We start from the raw sequence: 20,077 nt of genomic DNA on the forward strand, positions 1-20,077 counted from the left end.
TACAACTGAACATTGAAGGACCGGACACACCTCATTTTCCATCACTGAACAACTGTTTTCCTGCAAAATATTCAATTGTTCCATTTCTTTTAATCCTAAAACAGGACTTCTCTCCCCCCCCCCCCCCCATTAAGCTAAAATCTAGATTTTTTTTTTCTGCTATGCTATTGCAAGGCGTTAGAATGGAAATGTCTGATATATATATGATATATTTTTTAAAAGGAAAACGTGTTTCATAGATTCCTTGAGAAAGTCTCTCAGAAAAAGAAATTTAAATCTGATCAACAGAAAGAAACTGATCAAGAGCTGAAGGAAAGAAAAATTTTTCATTATGCATTTGACTCCACTATAGGAAGGGCATTGCAAAAGCAACTCCATACATAATATAGATGCACCATATATAGATTACAGCAAATAAATCAAACGACTGATTATGGCTTTAAGTTCGAGAATGTTTGTCAGAAAGGGAGGGAGGACAGAGCACCTTATAGCCTCCTACATGGTCTTATAGGCTGATAACCATAACTTACAGGGAAAAAATAGGTTTAGTTAAACCTTAGATTCCAAATGCTAAAAAAAACAACTTTTGACAGAAAAAAGAAATCGATAACATTATCCACAGTCCGAATGACTATAAACAAATTTTTTTCCGATGTTATGATATTGGTCTCTTCCATTCTTTGGAAAAGTGATAAGAATACCCAAATGATAGCATTATTATTAATAAGCGGTATCGACTGTAATTTCTTTTCAATTCTTTTTTTTTCAATGAGAGTATTGGTCACTAAATGTTTCAAACACTCTAAGCAAGAATTGAAAAATATATACAAAACATATCTTAGCCTATCAGTGAAATACGTTCAATAAAATCATTTTAAAAAAGATCATTACATGATAAACAAACAATATAAAATGATGCAATATGAACAGAAAAGCACTACTTGGACATATATAATTTGTGACATTGGACAACTTTCTCGTATTACATAAGACAAAATAGTATGTTTGGATTTATTTTAATTGATATTCGGTTACATTCAACTGTGAATTCAAAAATTAAGATTGAAAATACTAACTTTAACTTTGATTTTTGAGCTCCAAAATTGATTTAAAAATACTATCAATGGCAGAACCAATGAATTTCATTTTTTACTTTTCTTTTTTTTAGATTCGTGCCATGATTCTGCTACATTGCTAATTATTGCTTATCATGATATAGGAAGAAGTAGCTTCAGTGCATCTTTCTAACTACTTTGTTCTGCGACAATCATTCAAGGCTGTATCTTTTGCAAAAGTGCTCGGCGAGGGAAGAGTGAGCAAATTCATGGAAAAATACACTCATATATAGACACACAGATACATATAACTGTATATATTTATATTCGTATTAGTGATACATAGTTAGTCATATAGTGACATTAAAATAAATTTTTTGAATCAAAATGGAAATTTAACATCATAAATCACAACAAACAGATGTATATGAATATTTTCTGGCATTAAAATTTATGTTTGTATACATATATATATATATTTGAATTTTAAATGCTGTATGAACTCGTGTTTAAGTGTATACATATATCTATTATACACTCCTACGTATGTCACTGGAATCAAACTAGCCACTCCTGTTTTGGAAGAGACGGTCTCCTGTTGGCACCACCATAAGCTTTCATCAAGCGCAGCAGCGGATGACTGCGTTCGGTTTGACCCTTCGACTGAGTGGTGGAGTACCCAAAGACAGCATCTGCATCCTCTCTGGTCGGCGGCCATGTTGAACGTCGGTAGTGAGTTCGGCTATGAACAGGGAGACATAAGAAGTAGAAAGAAACAATCCAGCTATATGGCTATACTCAAATAACCAGACTGTGAAAAAGAATATATTTTTCTGCCCCCAGACATTGTTTCTTCAGCACCACCATTCAAAAACAAAGCTAAATGAAATAAAATGCTGAAAGTGATCCGATAATTCAACGCTTCTTTTCAGAACACTTGCTATTTTAAAGTTTGGTTCAAACACAAAAAAATATTATTCAAAGTTCCAGCTGAGGCCAAGATAAATTCCAGAAGCCTTTGTCCGTCATGTAGATTTTCCACATTTTCAATTAATAAGATTCAAGCATACTTGACTGATTGCAGGTATAACCTTTTAGGTAAAATCCTTTATATGAACACAAAGTCTAAAGCGCCAACAGGCTAATTGCCCAACAAAGTGGCTGAAAAAATGTAGAAACATACATTTTTTCCTTATTAAGCATAGAGTTGATAATGGTGAAGTGGATCAGGGGATTGATTTGATGATTTATGTATATAATGTATAGTTAATGCTCATTTTCATAAACTGGAACAGATTTGAACAATTAGTTCAAAAATTATAATTTTGTTAATGGTAAGGGTTACCATTAACAAAAATCATTCAAAAGATATGGCATATTGTTCAGGACCAGAAGACTGATGTGACCCTTACGTGTATTCATATGATCAGAGTTATGCTTGGTTTTGTGTTCTATTGGTGTGGCCATCTGTCTTTCATATTTTGAAGTGAAAATGGCCAATGCAGGAATTTTTGTGTTTTGTGAGTATTGTGTTGAAGGTTTGCCTGTTGGCTGGCTTAAATTCCCACACATACATTGAATCTATGCTGCTATTACTGAACCACAAATAAACCTTATGAAAATTTCTCTCTGTAATTTCTAGCATGTCTGGGAAGTATTTTGTGTGTATTATGAATGGCCCTAATGTATTTATGAGGGTTCAAAGTTATGCATGTTTTGCATCCAAGAAGTGTTGGCATCTACCATATCAGAAATTGGTAGATGTCTCGATTTTTATGCTTTGTACACATTATGTTGTCAGTGTAGCTACTGTCTAAGAGACTTTTCTGAATGAGCTCGCAGTCATGTGTTAAAGTTGAAAAACCAACTTCTTCAGCCAATGTGTACATCTATGCTGCCAGCAACCATGTAGTTCATGCAAAGCATGAATCTCTGGTTTGACAGAATTGGATAAGAGTCCCAGCTTTCGAGGACTTTTTTCAATCATTTGAAATTGGCCTGGTTTGATTACCCATCTTAAGCAAAAAATAATCATGTTCTGCAACAAAATGATCACATATCTAAAATAATACATGTCTAACAAGAGAGATATTTAAAAAAAGGCTTAATATTTATCTATATTATCATGTGCAGAGAAACCTTTAAATCCTAAAACTAAATAAATAAATAGAAACGTTTTGAGTAATAAGATAGTGCACACATATAGCTTGAAACATCAGATCACTTTTTTTAACATTTTAAAATATTTAAGCTATTTTTTATTTTTTCAGCAACTATCTAACAGCGAACTTATGACACTCATTACAGTCAATATTCTGAAAAAGTCTGCATCGCTAAACAAGACAGCATATGTGCAAGTGCAAGGAATTTACATGAGCTAAAAGAAAACAGAACACAATAGAAGCATAATGTTTTGCAAGATATTTTTTTTCTCAAAAAAATGTGCATCATAAAACATATAAATACAAAAACAAAAAAAGTTCAACTGGCTTCTTATCATAATGTTATAAACAATATTTCAATCATTTGTCATACAATATGGAAGCAGCAGCTTTAGAAGCAAACAGACCACAGAAACAGCCGATGTTCATGCATTAAGCACAAAATCACATATAGCAGAATGCAAGGCTAATAACATGTCCAAGTAGTGCTGGATAAATTGTTTACAAAATAAATAGAATAAATGGACAAGGAATGGTGTCTCTGACGTACAATTCCGGTGATTCAAAATTCTATCAATGAATTTTGCTAAAAATAGTTTGCATCATTTTCATGGATGTGACTAGAAATTAAGTTTTATAACAAATGCACTCATTAGAAGTCTTATTGGAAATAAATAATTCTTTTCATGACTAGACACAGTGACTTAAAAATAAGTACCTAATACAGCAGACGCTAATAATAATAATCCCATGTGACACAGCGACAATTCAATTACAACAACCGGAACGACAAGACTCAAATGTTTTCATTTAACCCTATACGTTTTAAATTTTAGAACCCACCTAATATAATCTGCATTTTTGATGAAGCAATGGGGGTTTTGACTGTATTTATAACAGAAATAAAAACAAAAATACGGGAAAATATTTGTCCTATTAAAACATTTCGTTTTTTTAACGCAAGAATATATTCTGCGTTGAGCATCGATGCTAACTCGAAAAATTATGAAGAAATATGAAAGCTGAAAAAATGCTTTAGGAAATCATTGTAAGTAAAAAAGAAAAATAGACGTGCTTTTTGTAATGAAATATCAATATATTAAATTACCCCCGTGGACTGAAACATTGCACAGTTCAAGAATCAGCCACCTATAATGTTCTTAGACGAAAGAATAACCCTGTACTAGACTTCCTTTTTTTTGGTGTTATATATTATAAATCATTTGAAGAACAAAATCTCAAGAAAATTAAAGAAAATAAATTTTCGACAAAAAATAACTAAAACACGTTTTGATCATACCTTGGAATATATTTCGATATTTTTTATGCATTGTGAATATAACAACTGCAAAAAGCGATATGACATACAAAATATCTTTTCATGACATTATTTTGCAAATAAACCATAGTCTTTTCATTCTGTAAATCCATTCAAAGCGCAAGAAAACACACATATATTAACAGCAAAAAAAGAAAAAAAATTGCAAAGATACAGCTGAACAAAAGCATCAGCTTGCTAACATAAAATCAGCAGCTCGCTTGCCAACCAACAATTTTGAAAAATACAAAATTCATGCATTTTAACATATTATACAAAAGAACCTTCATCACATAATACTTCCAATGCCTAGGAGGTTACTGGAAAAAAGAAATGTAGGAAAAAATACTCATTTTTAAAAATTTATATTTCAATATTCAGTATTTAATGTCCACGTAAGTCTTATTTAAAAGCTTTCATATTTTATCATTGTTTTTTGTTTTTTTATTAGTTTTAACTGTCACACAGTACAGGATGTTTATAATTAAAGTTAACATGTTATTAGAATTTATAGTCTTAACTACCTATCAGATAGTTATGGTACTTTAGAATGTTTTAATCAAGAGATGCAAGAACTTTCAAAATCCCTTAAAAAAAGCATAGCTTTTGGTGAGAAATCATCATGTTCGTAAAAGAGTTTCCCCAGCAAAGTATGTTCTCGTAAGCCCACCATCATACTCATACATTGAAAAAATGAGAATGAAATGGTTTAGCTGGAGATGGTTGGATGCCCTGCTGTAGAGTTCAAATAGTCAGATGTTTGCAAAAAACGAATAAGCACACTACAATTTTTACAGAATACCACCTCTATTTCTCTTCTTAACCCTTTAAACTGCCCCCCCCACCCCCGCCCTTTTTGGTTGATAGCCTTAGTGGCCCACTCAATCATCTTCTGAGAGTTTGATTTTCTTTTTTAAGGTGAAATTCTTAAAATAATGTATAGTGGCATATACAAAATATAAGTTCAATTTTTTTTCTTCTTTTATTTTCCTATTCTCTAACAGGTTTTCTTGTACAGTGTGTATTCCCCCTTTTTTTCATTATATTCACTCTAGAGAAGTATTTCCTTTGACTATTTGTTATACAGCCAAAGGTTTAAAGACATCTCTTCATTGGGGCGTTCCCAAAGTTTCATACCTTTCTGATGGACAGCTAACACTGTAGAGCAAGCTCAGAGCAAGATAACTTCAATTATAGATACCCTATATATCCAAAATCTGAAATGTGAATGAAGTAAACTTTACCAATTAACAAAATATCATATAAGAAAAGAACATCTATAGTGGCCTGAGAATGTTCCAAAAAAATATCATAAAAGTTAACAAATCAGCATTTGATTGATATCATTAAACGTTTGTAAGGCCTAAAGAAAGTGAACTCCTCTGAGTGAATTATCGGTGAATAGCAGATTCAATAAAGAAAATCAACAATTCGATGACCCCAAACTTTCCATAAAATTTTCACATTCACATTAGGTAAGTATTAGTATTTAATATAATATTTAATAACTACTGTAGTGGAGTGGACTCGAATTTTTTGCATCCTACAAATTCACGGATGGTTAACTATGCATTTTCTTTAAAGAAAGTAGTCTCACTTAAAACAAGAGCAACAGTAAACTTGTAAATGAATTCAGCTATAACCATAATAATTGAGTATGACACATAACAACACACAAAGTTTCTCAAACATACATACACATACAAAGCACAAGCAACAGGAAGACTTTATGTAGTGTTTAGACACAATGACGACGGAAGAGTCTTTTTTCATTTTCAGAGTTATATTTTGGTTCCCACAATAAAGCAGTGATTGCAGTTTTGTATTGTTTCTTTTTATGACTACCTGCTCAACAATTATTCCTAAACTATATCTGTGAAAAATCTCCGAATAATTCTTCTGAACTAGTTTTGTGAAACCGAAATGAATATGAAACAGTATATTTCATTGTAAAAGTAACTACCAGAAAGGAGAAAAAAAAATTCTTTCCTGGAAAAAAAAATATTTTTCATACTAAGAATTCATTTTTCTCTGTCTTACTAGGGTAGGGTGTTTGTCCTACAATGACCGTGTGAGGAGCTGGGCCAAGTTGAGCTGTTGTCTCTATTATGTGCCTCTGCTGAACCTCCTTGCGACACAGGCATATTATGATACTGACAATGCATGCGCAGCACACCACAAAGATGCCGATGACCACAGAAACGAATACACTGAATCCAAGGCCAAGAATCTGTTTTGCTGAGTTGTCATCTAGTATAACGACAAAGAAAGCTTTTAGATGAGATATATATAGTTAGCATCACAAATTTATACATACAGCAAAAATGTGGCTTTCAACCAGCCATCTCTAGCTACAATGGCATATGACATTGCAGCCATACATAAAGGTGGTGCCTACGATGGCATAAGACGTCATGCTGATTTTTGGTCTATATCATGCGGATGTGATGAAATAATTCATCATATATCTGCTGCCACCTCCTAAAAAGCATCCTTTTAAATTATTTTCTCACCAGTCAATTCATCAATATTAATCACATTCCAAGAAATATATTTCCTGCATTCATTTTGAACTTGAACAGCCCACGCTGGCATTGTTTAAAACTAAGGATTCAATATTTGTATTTTGAATATTTATTAGTAATTACTTCAATTATTATTATTATTATTGCTATTTTTTTTCCTTCAAAAACACAGCAAAGAACATGATAAACTTAGTTTTAGTGTATTCATATAAAAAATTCAATCAAAAAATATATATTTTAGCTCCAAACTCCCAAAAAAAGAAAAGTGTGCACACATCTGCATAAAAAGGGAGCACACCAAGAAATTAACTGGAAAGATGACTGGTTAATTAACAAACTTGTTTGATGAACGTGATGATATTCCCTCACAAAGAATATAGGTGGAAAAACCATAAATCCACCACTGGCAAAGCCCTAATCAGAGGTTGCTAATATTATGCGGCCCTTGTCAATCGCTCGAATTTCCATTCGGAAAAACAAGGCATTTACCCAAGTGGTGCCTGCTATTTATCATAGCACCTGATCCCATTATTGTTGTGGAGTGAACATGTATGAACCCAAGAAACCACCTGGTGAACCCCCTTTTTGAGATGGCCCTGGTGTAATTTATTAAAGTATCAAACAATCTCTTCTTTGTTCAATTCAGAAAACAAAATGGGTGAAACAACACTCAATACAGTGGAACCTAAAGATAACGGCGACAAAGGGACTAAAAATTTTGTCCATTAACGAGGAGTCTTCATTAATGAATAGTACACTACATTCAGGCCCATCGACATTATTCAAAAAGTGTCTGTTAATGGGGTGTCCGCAAACAGGGAGTGTCCATTATTGGATGCTCAACTGTACCCCCCATTGAAAAGCACCGTTAAAGCCATTATGAAAATAATAAAAGCGGTTCTGTGTTTTCGTTAGGAAACTATTGTGGTTCATTGTTGGTGAGGTGACATCATCTGTGTGAAGCATATGTAAGGAATGGACATATCCAAAGATGCACACATATGCGGGCTGCATGCCCAAGTTTCGGAATTTCTAGTAATGCTACTTCAAGGCAGTCTGGCATACTGAGTAATATAATGAACAATAGCATTAAGTTCAAATTTCTGCTGCCATCTATGAAACAGAAAAGACACTAAACTGAAAAATTCTCTGCTGCGGATCCTCTTGAAACACAATTATAAAATTATGAGTAATTATAAAAAGCCAAGGAGGATCAACAGAATAGAGCAGAATTTAATTTACTTTGTTGTTTTCCAGCCTAGCTGTCTCTGTGAGGACTAAACTCTGTGGGAAGTCTCTTATTGTCTTTTTTTTTACGTAGCACATCAATCAAAAACAGGTCACCAATTTTAATGAACAAATTTTAACACTTGTGTTTTTATTTGATAGGTGGCAGCAGAGGTTTCATCTCAATTATGTTTCTTACATGCAATATAATACTGTACCGTCCAGTCATTTTTCATTATTTTCTAAAAAAAAAGCATATCTTTCCATACAAAATTTTACTTTTACCCATTTATTGGTTGTGGACAAAGGTATAAAAAAAAAGCAATATTTTTTTATGGTGAATAAGTACATAAAAAATGGATGTTTAGAGTCTGAGAAGGAATGCTTCTGTGTATACATTTAGTTTTTTGCTGGGCAGAAAAAAATTCATTATATTGAAAAAAGGTAGCATGTTATTTTATCATTCCACACAGATATAGAAATTCTGTACACAGAGAAGCAAACAGGTCTGCACAGGTAATAAAAATAGAATGTCCCCATGTGGAAAAAGAAAGTTTAAAGGCATATTTCATGTAGGAATAAAATTTTGCCTTTCTTTGTGAGCATCTCAGTGCTCACCATGGGTCCCCATTTCCCCCTCTCCCCCCCATTTTGGGGCCAGACTGCCAAGATTGAGATCTTTGGTGGGCATCCTCTATAACAGCTGTTCTCAACCGGTGCTCCGCGGAGCCCTTGGGGCTCTGTGTGCACTTCCCAGGGGCTCCACTGCAACTCAAGGAAAATAACATAAATAAGTAAATTTGACAGATAAAATGAAAAAAAGAGGCCTATGGGGTTCTGCCCTAAAAATTATATACAAAATGGGCTCCTTGAGTCATATATATTTATTGTCTATATATTTTGAGTCCTGTATATTTAATAAACAGGGCTCCGATATAAAAATTATGTACTGAAAAGGGATCCACGAGTCAAAAAAGGTTGAGAACTGCTGCTCTATAGTGATTCATCGTATAAAAATAATAAGATTTGCCCCAGGCTCCATGGGGGCTCTTACCTTACATATTCTGCTCGATAATGTATGCGTGCCTTAAACAGGGCTATAGCGAACAAAGTTTTTGAGCTTGGATATGAACAAAAATCTGCAGAATTAATATTCAAGGATTTAACTATTTTTAAAAGCATATAGAATATGAGGAAAGTAAAAAAAAAATTACCAATGCAAAAAGCTTGACTTGTTTCATCGCTGTTATCAGAACAATGGTTTACTCCATCACAAATGAGGTCTTTTGAAATGCATAATTCATTTAGGCAGCGGAAGTTGTGGCATATAACATCTAACAAAAAGAAACAGCCATCAGAAATTTTAAGCATACATGTAAATAAATAGGAAACATCGGTCAACTTTTTTAATTCTTAAATCAAATATTTGAGATGACTTTATTGATTGGTGTTTCAAGCAATTATCATAATACTTTTCTTCAATTTCATGGCAAATATGGCCTGGATCTTTTTATTTTTGATAGACTGGCAAGAGGGCTAAAATTGTTTTTCGCATAAATATCATTTATAAATTTTGTTCTTTTGTAATTAAAATTTATTATAACATTTTAATCTTTATAATATTTAATAAATATAAAATATTGCACATCGCACTCTGCGATACTTTCAACAACTCTTGCACACACAAATTCCCAGATTGTGAAACGTACCATTGGCTATTGAATTCAATGTTGTAAAATATGTGATTTTTCAAATTAGGTTAGATTTTATAACATTTTGCTTATTTTTTTAACCGAATATTTTTTTCTTAACAGTAGATGGCCATTTAATCATTTTGGGGCCTGTTTCCTCATAAGTTTGGGGCCCAAGACAAAATATGAATTTTTAGGCCCTCTTATTGTTTGTAAGTGTTCTTTGAAACAGAGGCTTGGGAGGGAAGGGGGACCCATACCTATAATACAAAAAGCAGCCAATTTTGAGGCCTACAAATGAAGGAAACTGGCCCTGGCTACATAAATTCAATACAAAATTTTTTCCCATTCAAACATCTTAATTTATATGTATAGGATGTTCCAGAACTCTAACACCAAAATAAAAGGGGTGATAGTTACACGTCAGAGCAAACAATTTTTCCAATAGAACCCAGGGTTGCAGCTCACAAGTAGTGTATTCTCAATCAGCAAAATGATAAAGTATTCGCCAGGATAGTTTTTGTAATTTGTATTGTGAAATTCACATGCAGTGAAATTTTATCCATGATAGTGTTCATAAGATTTTTTCAGTAGCACTCCAGTTTGTTTTTTTGAATATGTTTCATTGTTTCCAATAGGTAGCAGTAAGTCATACAGGTAGTAATATCCAAAGCTTATGAGTAATAATTGCCCGTTTTAACAATTGCAACATTTTTTATTTGCTTAAAAACCCCTTTTTTTGCATAAATAGTTACTATAATTTGACAATTAGAGGTATTATATTTATTTCCTTTATTCTATATACTTTTCTGAACATGTAGAAATATCCTCTGAATAAATATACACCATAAGTAAAATTTATTTCAAAAATGAAATGATTTTTTAAAAAAAAACGTTTTAGGCTAAAATTTGCGCCCATGATAGTGTAAAAGCACCTCCTAAAACATAATAACACTGCAGGGTTAAACTTCATGAAGTTAAACTCTATAACATGGATGTTTGGTTCTGAAATTAAGCATGTAGTACAAAATTTCAAGGGATTCAGAAATCTGTATTAACATAAACATGAATTTAACATCAACAAAAATATTCATTAGTTAATGAAAAATCTTTAAAATCTAATTTTGTGTATGAATACAGAAAACTTAAACTCATTAAGAATCAAGAAGCATTGCACAATAATAATTTGTTGACTGATGAAGAAAAATATATTTTATACACACTTTGCCTAAAACACAAACAAATTTCAATTAATAACAATGTTAAAGGCAAATAATCAAAGAAAATAAAGTTTATATTTAAAGTTTATTTCTCCTTTGATTATTTGTCTTTAAATGTTTTTTAATCAAAATCCATAATAATTTTTATTGATTAATATAAACACCCTTATATATACTACAAGTACCATAATGCCCAGATTTATTTCTCTGTTATATACTTTTATGTCTCAAATATTAATTTCTCATGTATTATAATATAATACATTATATTATATAATATTATATCATATAAATATATATTTACAGAGAATACTTGTCCGAATCAACCACTTCCCTTCATATTTAAACGATTTCTATAGCCAAAAATTATGCAATATTTAACTTCATACCTGAACCAAAAGTGATGATTAAAAAAATTTTTGTTTATTGTATGTCAAAATTCCCTTTGAAAAGAAAAAAAGTTGATTAATTAATTAGTTAGTTTGGGTTAACATCTTTGCTAGAACACAATTTGAGTTAGGTGCACATAAATGAGGCGTACCTTCAGAGATATACACGCATATGTGTACCTCTGGAGTTAAGAGGTTAAATCAAAGTTGTTTTAAAATCAAAATTAATGTTTAAAAAAAGAGGGAGAAAGGAAGATATTTCTTTTTCGACACATTCTTCTCAACAAATTTTACCTCTGCTGGGTTTCTTGACAGCAGTTATGACTAGCTTGAATCCATTTCCAACTTGACTCCAACCATCTGTAATGTACTTTAAAGTCACATAATTGCTCTGGGTGAATATGGTCCCAACATCCGTTCTAGTACTACGGCAAGATAGGTCAAACTAGAAGAAAGGAAAGAGTTCAAAAATTCAAAATTTTCATATACTTTTGCTGGACACATATTCAACAAACATAATACATCAGGGGGAGTAGGCCTATACAAAGCATGGGTCATTCTCATAAAATTGGACAAAAATGAAAAAAAATGTCAACCAAAAAACTAAAAAAAAATTTAGGGACACTTCTTTATCTGCTAATGAATGAAATATAGCCAGCAATGAAGTTTTTAAAAATTAATGGTGAAACAAAGTAAATTTTACCATGTTAAGAGATAGGTAAATCCAACAAGGCCTTTTACCTGTTTCTGTACTTGATATTTATGCTCGACACTCACAAAATAAAAATTTTCGGTAATCAAAAAAAACAAACTACAAACAGTCAAAATATGTTGGTAGTTTATTTTATACTTGGACAAACACTGATACTCTGAACAATTTTTTTTGTCAATTGCATTTTTATTTGGGTTTTTTGCTCCTTTTTGTCAAGTTTATGGGGGAACAACAGATTTCTAATTTGTTTTGCTAGAGCACATGTGGAAACAGAGAAAATCTGAATTTTTTTTTTTACAATTTTTCAAATAAATATTGATCTTAATACTTTCATAGCATCAGGTTTTTTCCCGCAGGTGGGATTTAGTGGATAAATGGTTGGGATTTTCATGGTTATATTTTCCAAGTATCAACAGTTTTATTGTAATGCTATTTCTAGAGATGTCAAAAGGTTCAATTTTTGCAAGGAATAGTGTCATTCTTTTGTTACTGGTATTTAGATACTGAGCTGATGCAACAAACTAGACATTGAAAATACTTAAATAAAAAAATATGTAAAAGTTATTCACGTGTGTATATTAAATATGTGGGATATTTTTTTGTAAGTGAATATGCACTAAGAAATAGAAAATATACATATATTTTTAAAAGACATTTTTTTTTGCATGGTGATTTTTTTATGCACATTTTGACATTTTTTAGTGCATACTTTTTAGAGCATATTTTGCCATTTTTTAGTGCATATAATCCAGGTTCTACTGATAAAAAACTAAACACGTTGAAAACATCTGCTTTTCAGAATTACTTGGTGTCTCTGAACATGCTAAAATAATTTCTAATTATATATTTCTGAAAAAAAAAATTAAAAAAGTAGCCAGGCAAAGAACATTTAATAGAGATGCTTGCCTCTTTTTTCCTGAAAAATCTAACTTGTTTTCTAAAGGTGATGGCTAATTCTTCTTAACCATTCTTTTTCTAATGTAATGAATGTAAAAGAAAAAAGCTGGAGAAAGTTTTCATTTGGCTATAAACTATTGATAAAAACTATTTAAAATTATAAAAAAAGATCAAATATAAAAAAGTATACTGGTCCTAAAAATATATATTATTGAAAAAAATAATACATTTTTGTTTTAGGATACAAAGTTATCATTTTAAAATTTGGAAAATGGGCTGGGGACAGCCAGGAGAAGAGCATTTTCGTAACGAATGAAAATTTGTTCAGGCAAAGTTTAAAAATCTCTACTGGTGGAAAAATTAAAAACAGAGTGGCCACATTTCAGAAACTGGAACATAAATAAAAAGTGATGAAAAAAAAGTTCTGCGTCATATATATTTAATGTAAACTGCTGGGGGTGCAATTTAGGCCAATTCTGTAAGAACAACCCATACAGAAATACCAAAAGCTGAAGATGAATTTGTCAGTGAATTACATTACAATAGTAATTGTACATATTATTATTTTAGTGTTATTTCTCACCTCATATTTACCATAAGTACGGGATCCATCAAAGATGTACAAATGATCATTGCAGTCGAGAGCGAGGTGCTCGAACCGCAACATGAAACGCTGAAGTATGGAGTCTGTCTGAAAAGTTATGACACAATTCAAATTGTCTTCATTTTCCGACGTGATAACAGCTCCATCAACTTTCTTGTATGAGGTCTGAACATTTTCATGTATACATAGTGTTGAGGTATGATCTAAAATAAAAAATAAGCGTTTGGCAACATTATCAGGTAATTTATTTCATTCATAAAGACAGAAACTACAGGATGTTTCAACATAAGTGCCTTAGAAACCATTACTATTCATTAAGTTTAGTAATGAGATGATAAAATAACAAAAGTCACAAACTTTCAAATTTTTTTCACCTGGAATAATTCTATTTGTCAATAGAATCTATTTGCTATTCTGGAATTATTTATCTTATTAATTTGCAAGTACTTCTTTTGTTAATTCTAGAATTATGCATTTCTTTCATTAATTCTGGAATTATGCATTTCTTTCATTAATTCTGGAATTATGCATTTCTTTCATTAGTTCTGGAATTATGCATTTCTTTCATTAATTCTGGACCAATGCATTTCTTTCATTAACTCTGAACCAATGTATTTTTCAATTCTGGAATCATGTATTTCTTTTGTTAATTCTGGAATTATGTATTTCTATTGTTAATTCTGGAATTATGTATTTCTATTGTTAATTCTGGAATTATGTATTTCTATTATTAAATACAGAATTATGCATTTCTCCCATTAATTCCAGAATTATGCATTTCTTTCATTAATTCCTGTATTATTAATTTTTTTTAATTCCTGAATTATGTATTTCTTTTGTTAATTACTGAATTATCTATTTCTTTTATTAATTCTGGAATTACACGTGTCTTTTGTCCATTCCAGAATTATGCATTTCTCTCATTAATTCCAGAATTATGCATTTATCTCATTAATTTCAGAATTATGCATTTCTTTCATTAATTCCTGTATTATGAATTTTTTTCTGATTCCTGAATTATGTATTTCTTTTGTTAATTATCTATTTCTTTTATCAATTCTGGAATTACACATTTCTTTTATTAATTCTGGAATTACACATTTCTTTTATTAATTCTGGAATTACACATTTCTTTTGTCAATTCCAAAATTATGCATTTCTCTCATTAATTCCAGAATTATGCATTTCTTTCATTAATTCTGGAATCATGTATTTTTTCATTAATTCTGGAATCATGTATTTTTTCATTAATTCTAGAATCACGCATTTCTTTTGTTAATTCTGTAGAATCATGCATTAATTTCATTAATTCTGGAATTATGTATTTCTTTTGTTAATTCTAAAATCATGCAAACTTTTATTAGTTTAAATTGTCATCAAACTTAAATTTTAATTTTTGTGCTTTTGTTAATAGTGTTCCTTTTTTTGTATAGATTTTTTTCAGAAGTTCTGTGTGTTCTGTAATAACTTCATGCCATTTGTGTTTGTCATGGCTCGGGGGGGGGGGAGTGTGCCAAAAAATGTCTGGGTTTCAGCACAGGCAATCAAAGTCGTTAAGATGCCCCTAAAACCTGACCTCTGCCTCTCTCCCATAAGTTCAGCCCTGGAGCAAATATGAATTTTTTGGGGTCCCCTATTTATGGTGTTCTTTAAGGTGAGGGATGCCTATACCAATAATATAAAAATTAGCAAAGTTTGGAGCCCCAGGCACATGCTCTATTTGCTCATGTGATAAGCAGGCCCTGGACACAACCCATTCCAGAAACCCTGTGACTCAAGTTTGAGTCATGACCCCATGTAGGTTAAGAACCCCCCCCCCCGACTTAACCTACCACCCCTAGAGGCAGTAGCATACACAGAATTTTTTCCTCGGGAGAAGGGCTTACTTTTGTTACTGAAAAAATACACAAAAATCCCAGCTCAACCCCCCCCCCCTCCCCGCTCAAGACTTTAGAGCAGTTTTCCCAAACTGTGGTCCGCGGACCTCTTAGGGGGTCGGTGAATATTCTGCAAGTTTTCAATTATTTTTTATACATGCAAATTAGAAGAAAAAAAACAATACATTTTGGATTTTAATGGGACGGGGGAGAAGTCAAAATTGACCTTCAGACGCTACAGAAGGTCCGCGGATTATTAATCGCTACCACAGGGGGGTCCGCAATGCATTTACTTCCACTGCAAAGGGGATCCGCAATGCATTTACTTTCACTGCAAAGGGGATCCACAACATCAAAAAGATTAGGAAACACTGCTTTAGAGGAATGAAAATTAAAGAATTTGATTTTATGCAATGGGATAAAGAAGAAAACCCACTTGATAAGAAATGGAAAGAAGAGGCTATTAATTATGTATGGATATTTTTAAGTTACTCACAGTATTTATTGCTGTCGGGGAGGACTCCGTTCAAACAGAGAAGCAAGCTCAATAGAAGACACTGAAGCCAAATCCTAGACCAATGCTCGCGGTGCACGCTTGCCATAATAATAATAATAAGTGAGTGCACAAAGAACCACTTCTAAGAACATCTAGGTATTGCTGGTGCTGGTGGACACGAGATGATGCTGCTGCTGCTCTCGGGCATCTCGAGACGGATTCCATGAGGAGGCAGATAGTATCATCATCATCGCGAATGTGGATGAGGAGGAAGACGTCGTCATCACCGTTGAAAGTCCGCGTTGGGAGAAATGCATTGTAATCTACCGGAAGGAGCAGATTCGATCAATGCATTGTTCCTTCCCCTAATTAATAACAATTAAAGAAAAAATTGCGCTGTAAAAAAATGGGAGAATGTAATTAGGGGAGGTAAATGGGAATCTTGACTACTACAAAATTACACACACACACTGCACGGGAGACACAGAGAGAGTGAGTGTGTGTGAGAGAGAGAGAGAGCGTTGATCCCCATGCCGAGGACACGCCTACGAGTCAATGAAGTTGCGCAGATCTGATGTTGAGTGTGAAGGAGGATTGTTTTTTTATTTTGTTTTTTCGTCCCAGAGGCAGCGGTCAGGTCAGTAGATTGGCACGAGGAGTCTCCTCACCATGGAATGTCTAAGCTTTTTTTTTAATGTAATCAAAACTTTTTTGTTGTATGATTTTCGTAGTAGCATTTTCAACATGATACGTATACGTAACATGAAAATTCAAGCATTTTCCATCTTCACTTTGGAATGTGGAAGCCAGATGGCAGTACCTTATCGCTTCTCGGCCTTTTGGCTAAGATCAAAATGTAGATGGCAGTACCAGGGGCGGCTCAAGCTTCAGCTGCCCGATTTCCCGGTCACAAAGCCTCCAGACGGAAGTTTGATTTTCTTCTTCCGCAGCTGTCTTTCGGACTGTGTACTTAGACCGCCTGAAGCAGGCCACGAGCATGCCCCCCCCCCCCCCCAACGGACATCTTATGGAGCAGGGCGAATTACTATCTAGGGAGGTGGCATGCTCATTCCCTAATGTCAATGATGGAGCCGACTGATCTAATGTATATATGCACGTACAGCCGAACCCAGATTTAACGAATCAGACAGAAGAAACCGACCAAATTCTGTCGAAACTGTCTTATTTTCTTTTTGGCTAACCGAAAAACGCATCCTCTTCAGATGACTCGCCATTTTTGCTGATCAAGACAAAAGAGTAAACTTGAACTTTATTTTGCTTTACTGAAATCTATACATGAGCAACACAATATATGTTTCACCGTATTGGTGTACACATGCTGGGGGTATGATTCTCGCTTTATTTAATATGGACGAGGTGCATGTGTGGTTTAATAGTAGCAGAGGTACCGACATGAGGAAAACGAAAAATATGGGAATTGGAGGGGCTGGAAGTTGCTAGTCATCCCGTATATATGGGACTCAAAAAGTACGTCCGAAGAAGGCGGAAGGTGCATTGAATTGTTTTTTTCAGAAATTCTTGGGCTGTTCTCAGCCCCATTAAAAAATTTATTGGGGGGGGGGCTCAAATGGCCTCAGCCCCCTAGGTTCCGATGCCTATGAGTAGTAGAGGTATTGTTGTGTACCAGTGTTTTCCAAAGTGGCAATATCATCCTCTCGGGGAGATGGAATGGTCTGGGGGGGGGGGTAGAAGCCTTGGGTTTAGTAGACGAGGATCATGGGTTGGCACGTGAGTCGGGGGCGAAAAGAATATAAAAAATTTCAAGAAGGAGTGGGGGCTGGGACAAAAAGTATGGGAAACTGGTGTACAATACATACCGATTGGCCACTGAAACCTTTTCCTACGCTCACTCGAAATAGTTTTATTGCCTCTTTTATTCAAAAACGAACAGATTATTCTACTCCCTTTTTTCGTTTGTCTCTAAAGAAAAGCTGAAGGTCACAAATCCTAGGAAGTCAAATCTTCGGATTGCGGTTCTTTAAAACCGCAATCCGAAGATTTGAATAATAAGAAAAAAAAAATTAAGGATAGTTCGAAAATAAATCGTTATATCGAGGGTTTTTACTTGTTAAATTGGGGTTAGACATTTATTTCCCTTAGAAGTAGATAGAAAAACATCGTTAAATCGAGGAATTCATCGAATCGAAATTCGTAATATCGGGGTTCCGACTGTATGTGAATTGGTATCATATTCCCCCAGCATTCATTATCGTGCCGCCCCCCCCCCATTGCCGTCTTAACGCATGGGCTCACCCGGGTACGGCCCCCGGGTCTGTTGAGGCCCCCCTCCCCAAATCTCACAAAAATGAGATTTGGTTGAAATTTTCTCGAATTTACCTTTTAGGGCCTCAGAAACATCACTTGGCCAGGGAGCCCATGATGCTCTTAAGACGGCCTTGCCCCCCCCCCCCAGCTTGTATGTTTTATGTCCGCCTATGGGGCCGCTAGGTCGAGATCTTTGGACGGCCCCCCAATCCCGTCATTTCCCGGACCCCTTCTGCAGCATTGAATTTATAGCATGAAAATGACAATATAAATTATGGTAATTGTTCTGGGCCCCAGGGCTGGGGTGATGTCAGCCCTGCCATTGTGGGGTGCCATGACTGCACGGGTCACACAGCCCTAGAGCCAACTCTGTGTAAAAATGAATGAAAAATAATACAAACATAATACAGATGGACGATATCTCCTTCGCAGTGCAGTCCCCCCCCCCCCCCCCCCCGGAACGAAAAAATAATTAAGATGAAATGGGGAAAACGGTCAAATTATATAAAACGTTTGCGAACCCGACGCTGAAGGCAAATACCGTAATTTGGGATCCCAAATATGGGAAATTACAATTGCCACCAAAAATTTCGCCAAAAGGATGTGAAACGGCCAATTATGATTGCAATAGCAGAAAAATTGATTCATGACGGGAAATGAAGTGTTACTACAAAACGAAGTAGATTGGAATGTAATTCAGGGGAAAAAAAACTTTTTACAAATGCAAATAAGTTGAGAGGAATATTATTAATGTTTATATCGTAATTATATATTGTGTAATTTATCGTCTTCACTCCAGAGCGGTGATTCCCAACGTGGGAATCACCGCTACACCTCACAAGGGAATAATTTTTGTGGGAGTAGGGGCAATATTTGAGTTTTCCTATGAAGGCTTTGAACCTTTCAAACTCCATTTTTTTCATATATCAGTTCAAATTTTTAATTTTTTAACAATTTCTCTCTCTCTCTGTCTCTCTTTCGATATATGACTTCTTTCTTTTATTTTTCTGTTTCAGTAGAAGGGGGGGTTGGACTAAGGATTCTTAATGTTTTGCGTTCCACGAAAAATTTGTGCCAGTAGGATAAAGATGCTAGTCTTCCACTATGAAGGTCCCATGGATTCGAATCCGTGCATAGAACATTAGAAGCAAGTTCTTTGCCTACCGAGCCTGGGGCGACCACAGATATAGATGGAGCCTTCATTTCCCACCCAACTCCTCTGGTTGGAAATTGCCATATGGCGATATATGACCGGAGTTGGTGTGTGGTAAAGTAGTAGGATAAAGTCCACGGACCAATAAAATGAAGGGCACGAACTCCTTTAAAAAATAATATTCTGTGTATAACAATGAGTTGATTGTTTTGTCTCTCATCGAAAACTCACGAACCCCCTGAAGTCTCTTCGAGTATCCCTGATTGAGAAAGGAAAGGGGAAGAAAGGCGAAAAACCCTTGGTTTTAGAATTTAAGGAGGCAAAGCCAAGGAACTTATGAAGTTTTATCGTTGACGGGGGTACTTCCCCACCCCCCCAAGAAAAGTACGGGGAGACATCAGGATTTCAGAGATGCTTCGGTGTGGCATGGCCTAGAAAGGTTGGGAACCACTGCTCTAGAGATAC

At 34.1% G+C, this 20,077-nt stretch overlaps 1 protein-coding gene across 1 annotated transcript; it reads right to left on the reverse strand.

Moving 5' to 3' along the window:
* Positions 1 to 1,590: 1,590 nt before the first annotated feature.
* Positions 1,591 to 16,361, reverse strand: LOC149078547 (uncharacterized). The gene is made up of 6 exons (XM_089240660.1): positions 16,174 to 16,361; positions 13,780 to 14,003; positions 11,882 to 12,032; positions 9,502 to 9,621; positions 6,576 to 6,785; positions 1,591 to 1,797 (listed from the first exon to the last, which is right to left on the reverse strand). Exons 1-6 carry the CDS (start codon positions 16,277 to 16,279, stop codon positions 1,676 to 1,678), a joined length of 933 nt encoding a protein of 310 aa, XP_089096786.1. The 5' UTR covers positions 16,280 to 16,361; the 3' UTR covers positions 1,591 to 1,675.
* Between the last annotated feature and the right edge of the window lie 3,716 nt (positions 16,362 to 20,077).

Source organism: Pholcus phalangioides, unplaced genomic scaffold, assembly GCF_987345545.1.
Source record: "Pholcus phalangioides strain wild (caught in Gottingen) unplaced genomic scaffold, Ppha-v1.0 ptg000013l_1, whole genome shotgun sequence".
Classification (NCBI taxonomy): Eukaryota; Metazoa; Arthropoda; class Arachnida; order Araneae; family Pholcidae; genus Pholcus; species Pholcus phalangioides.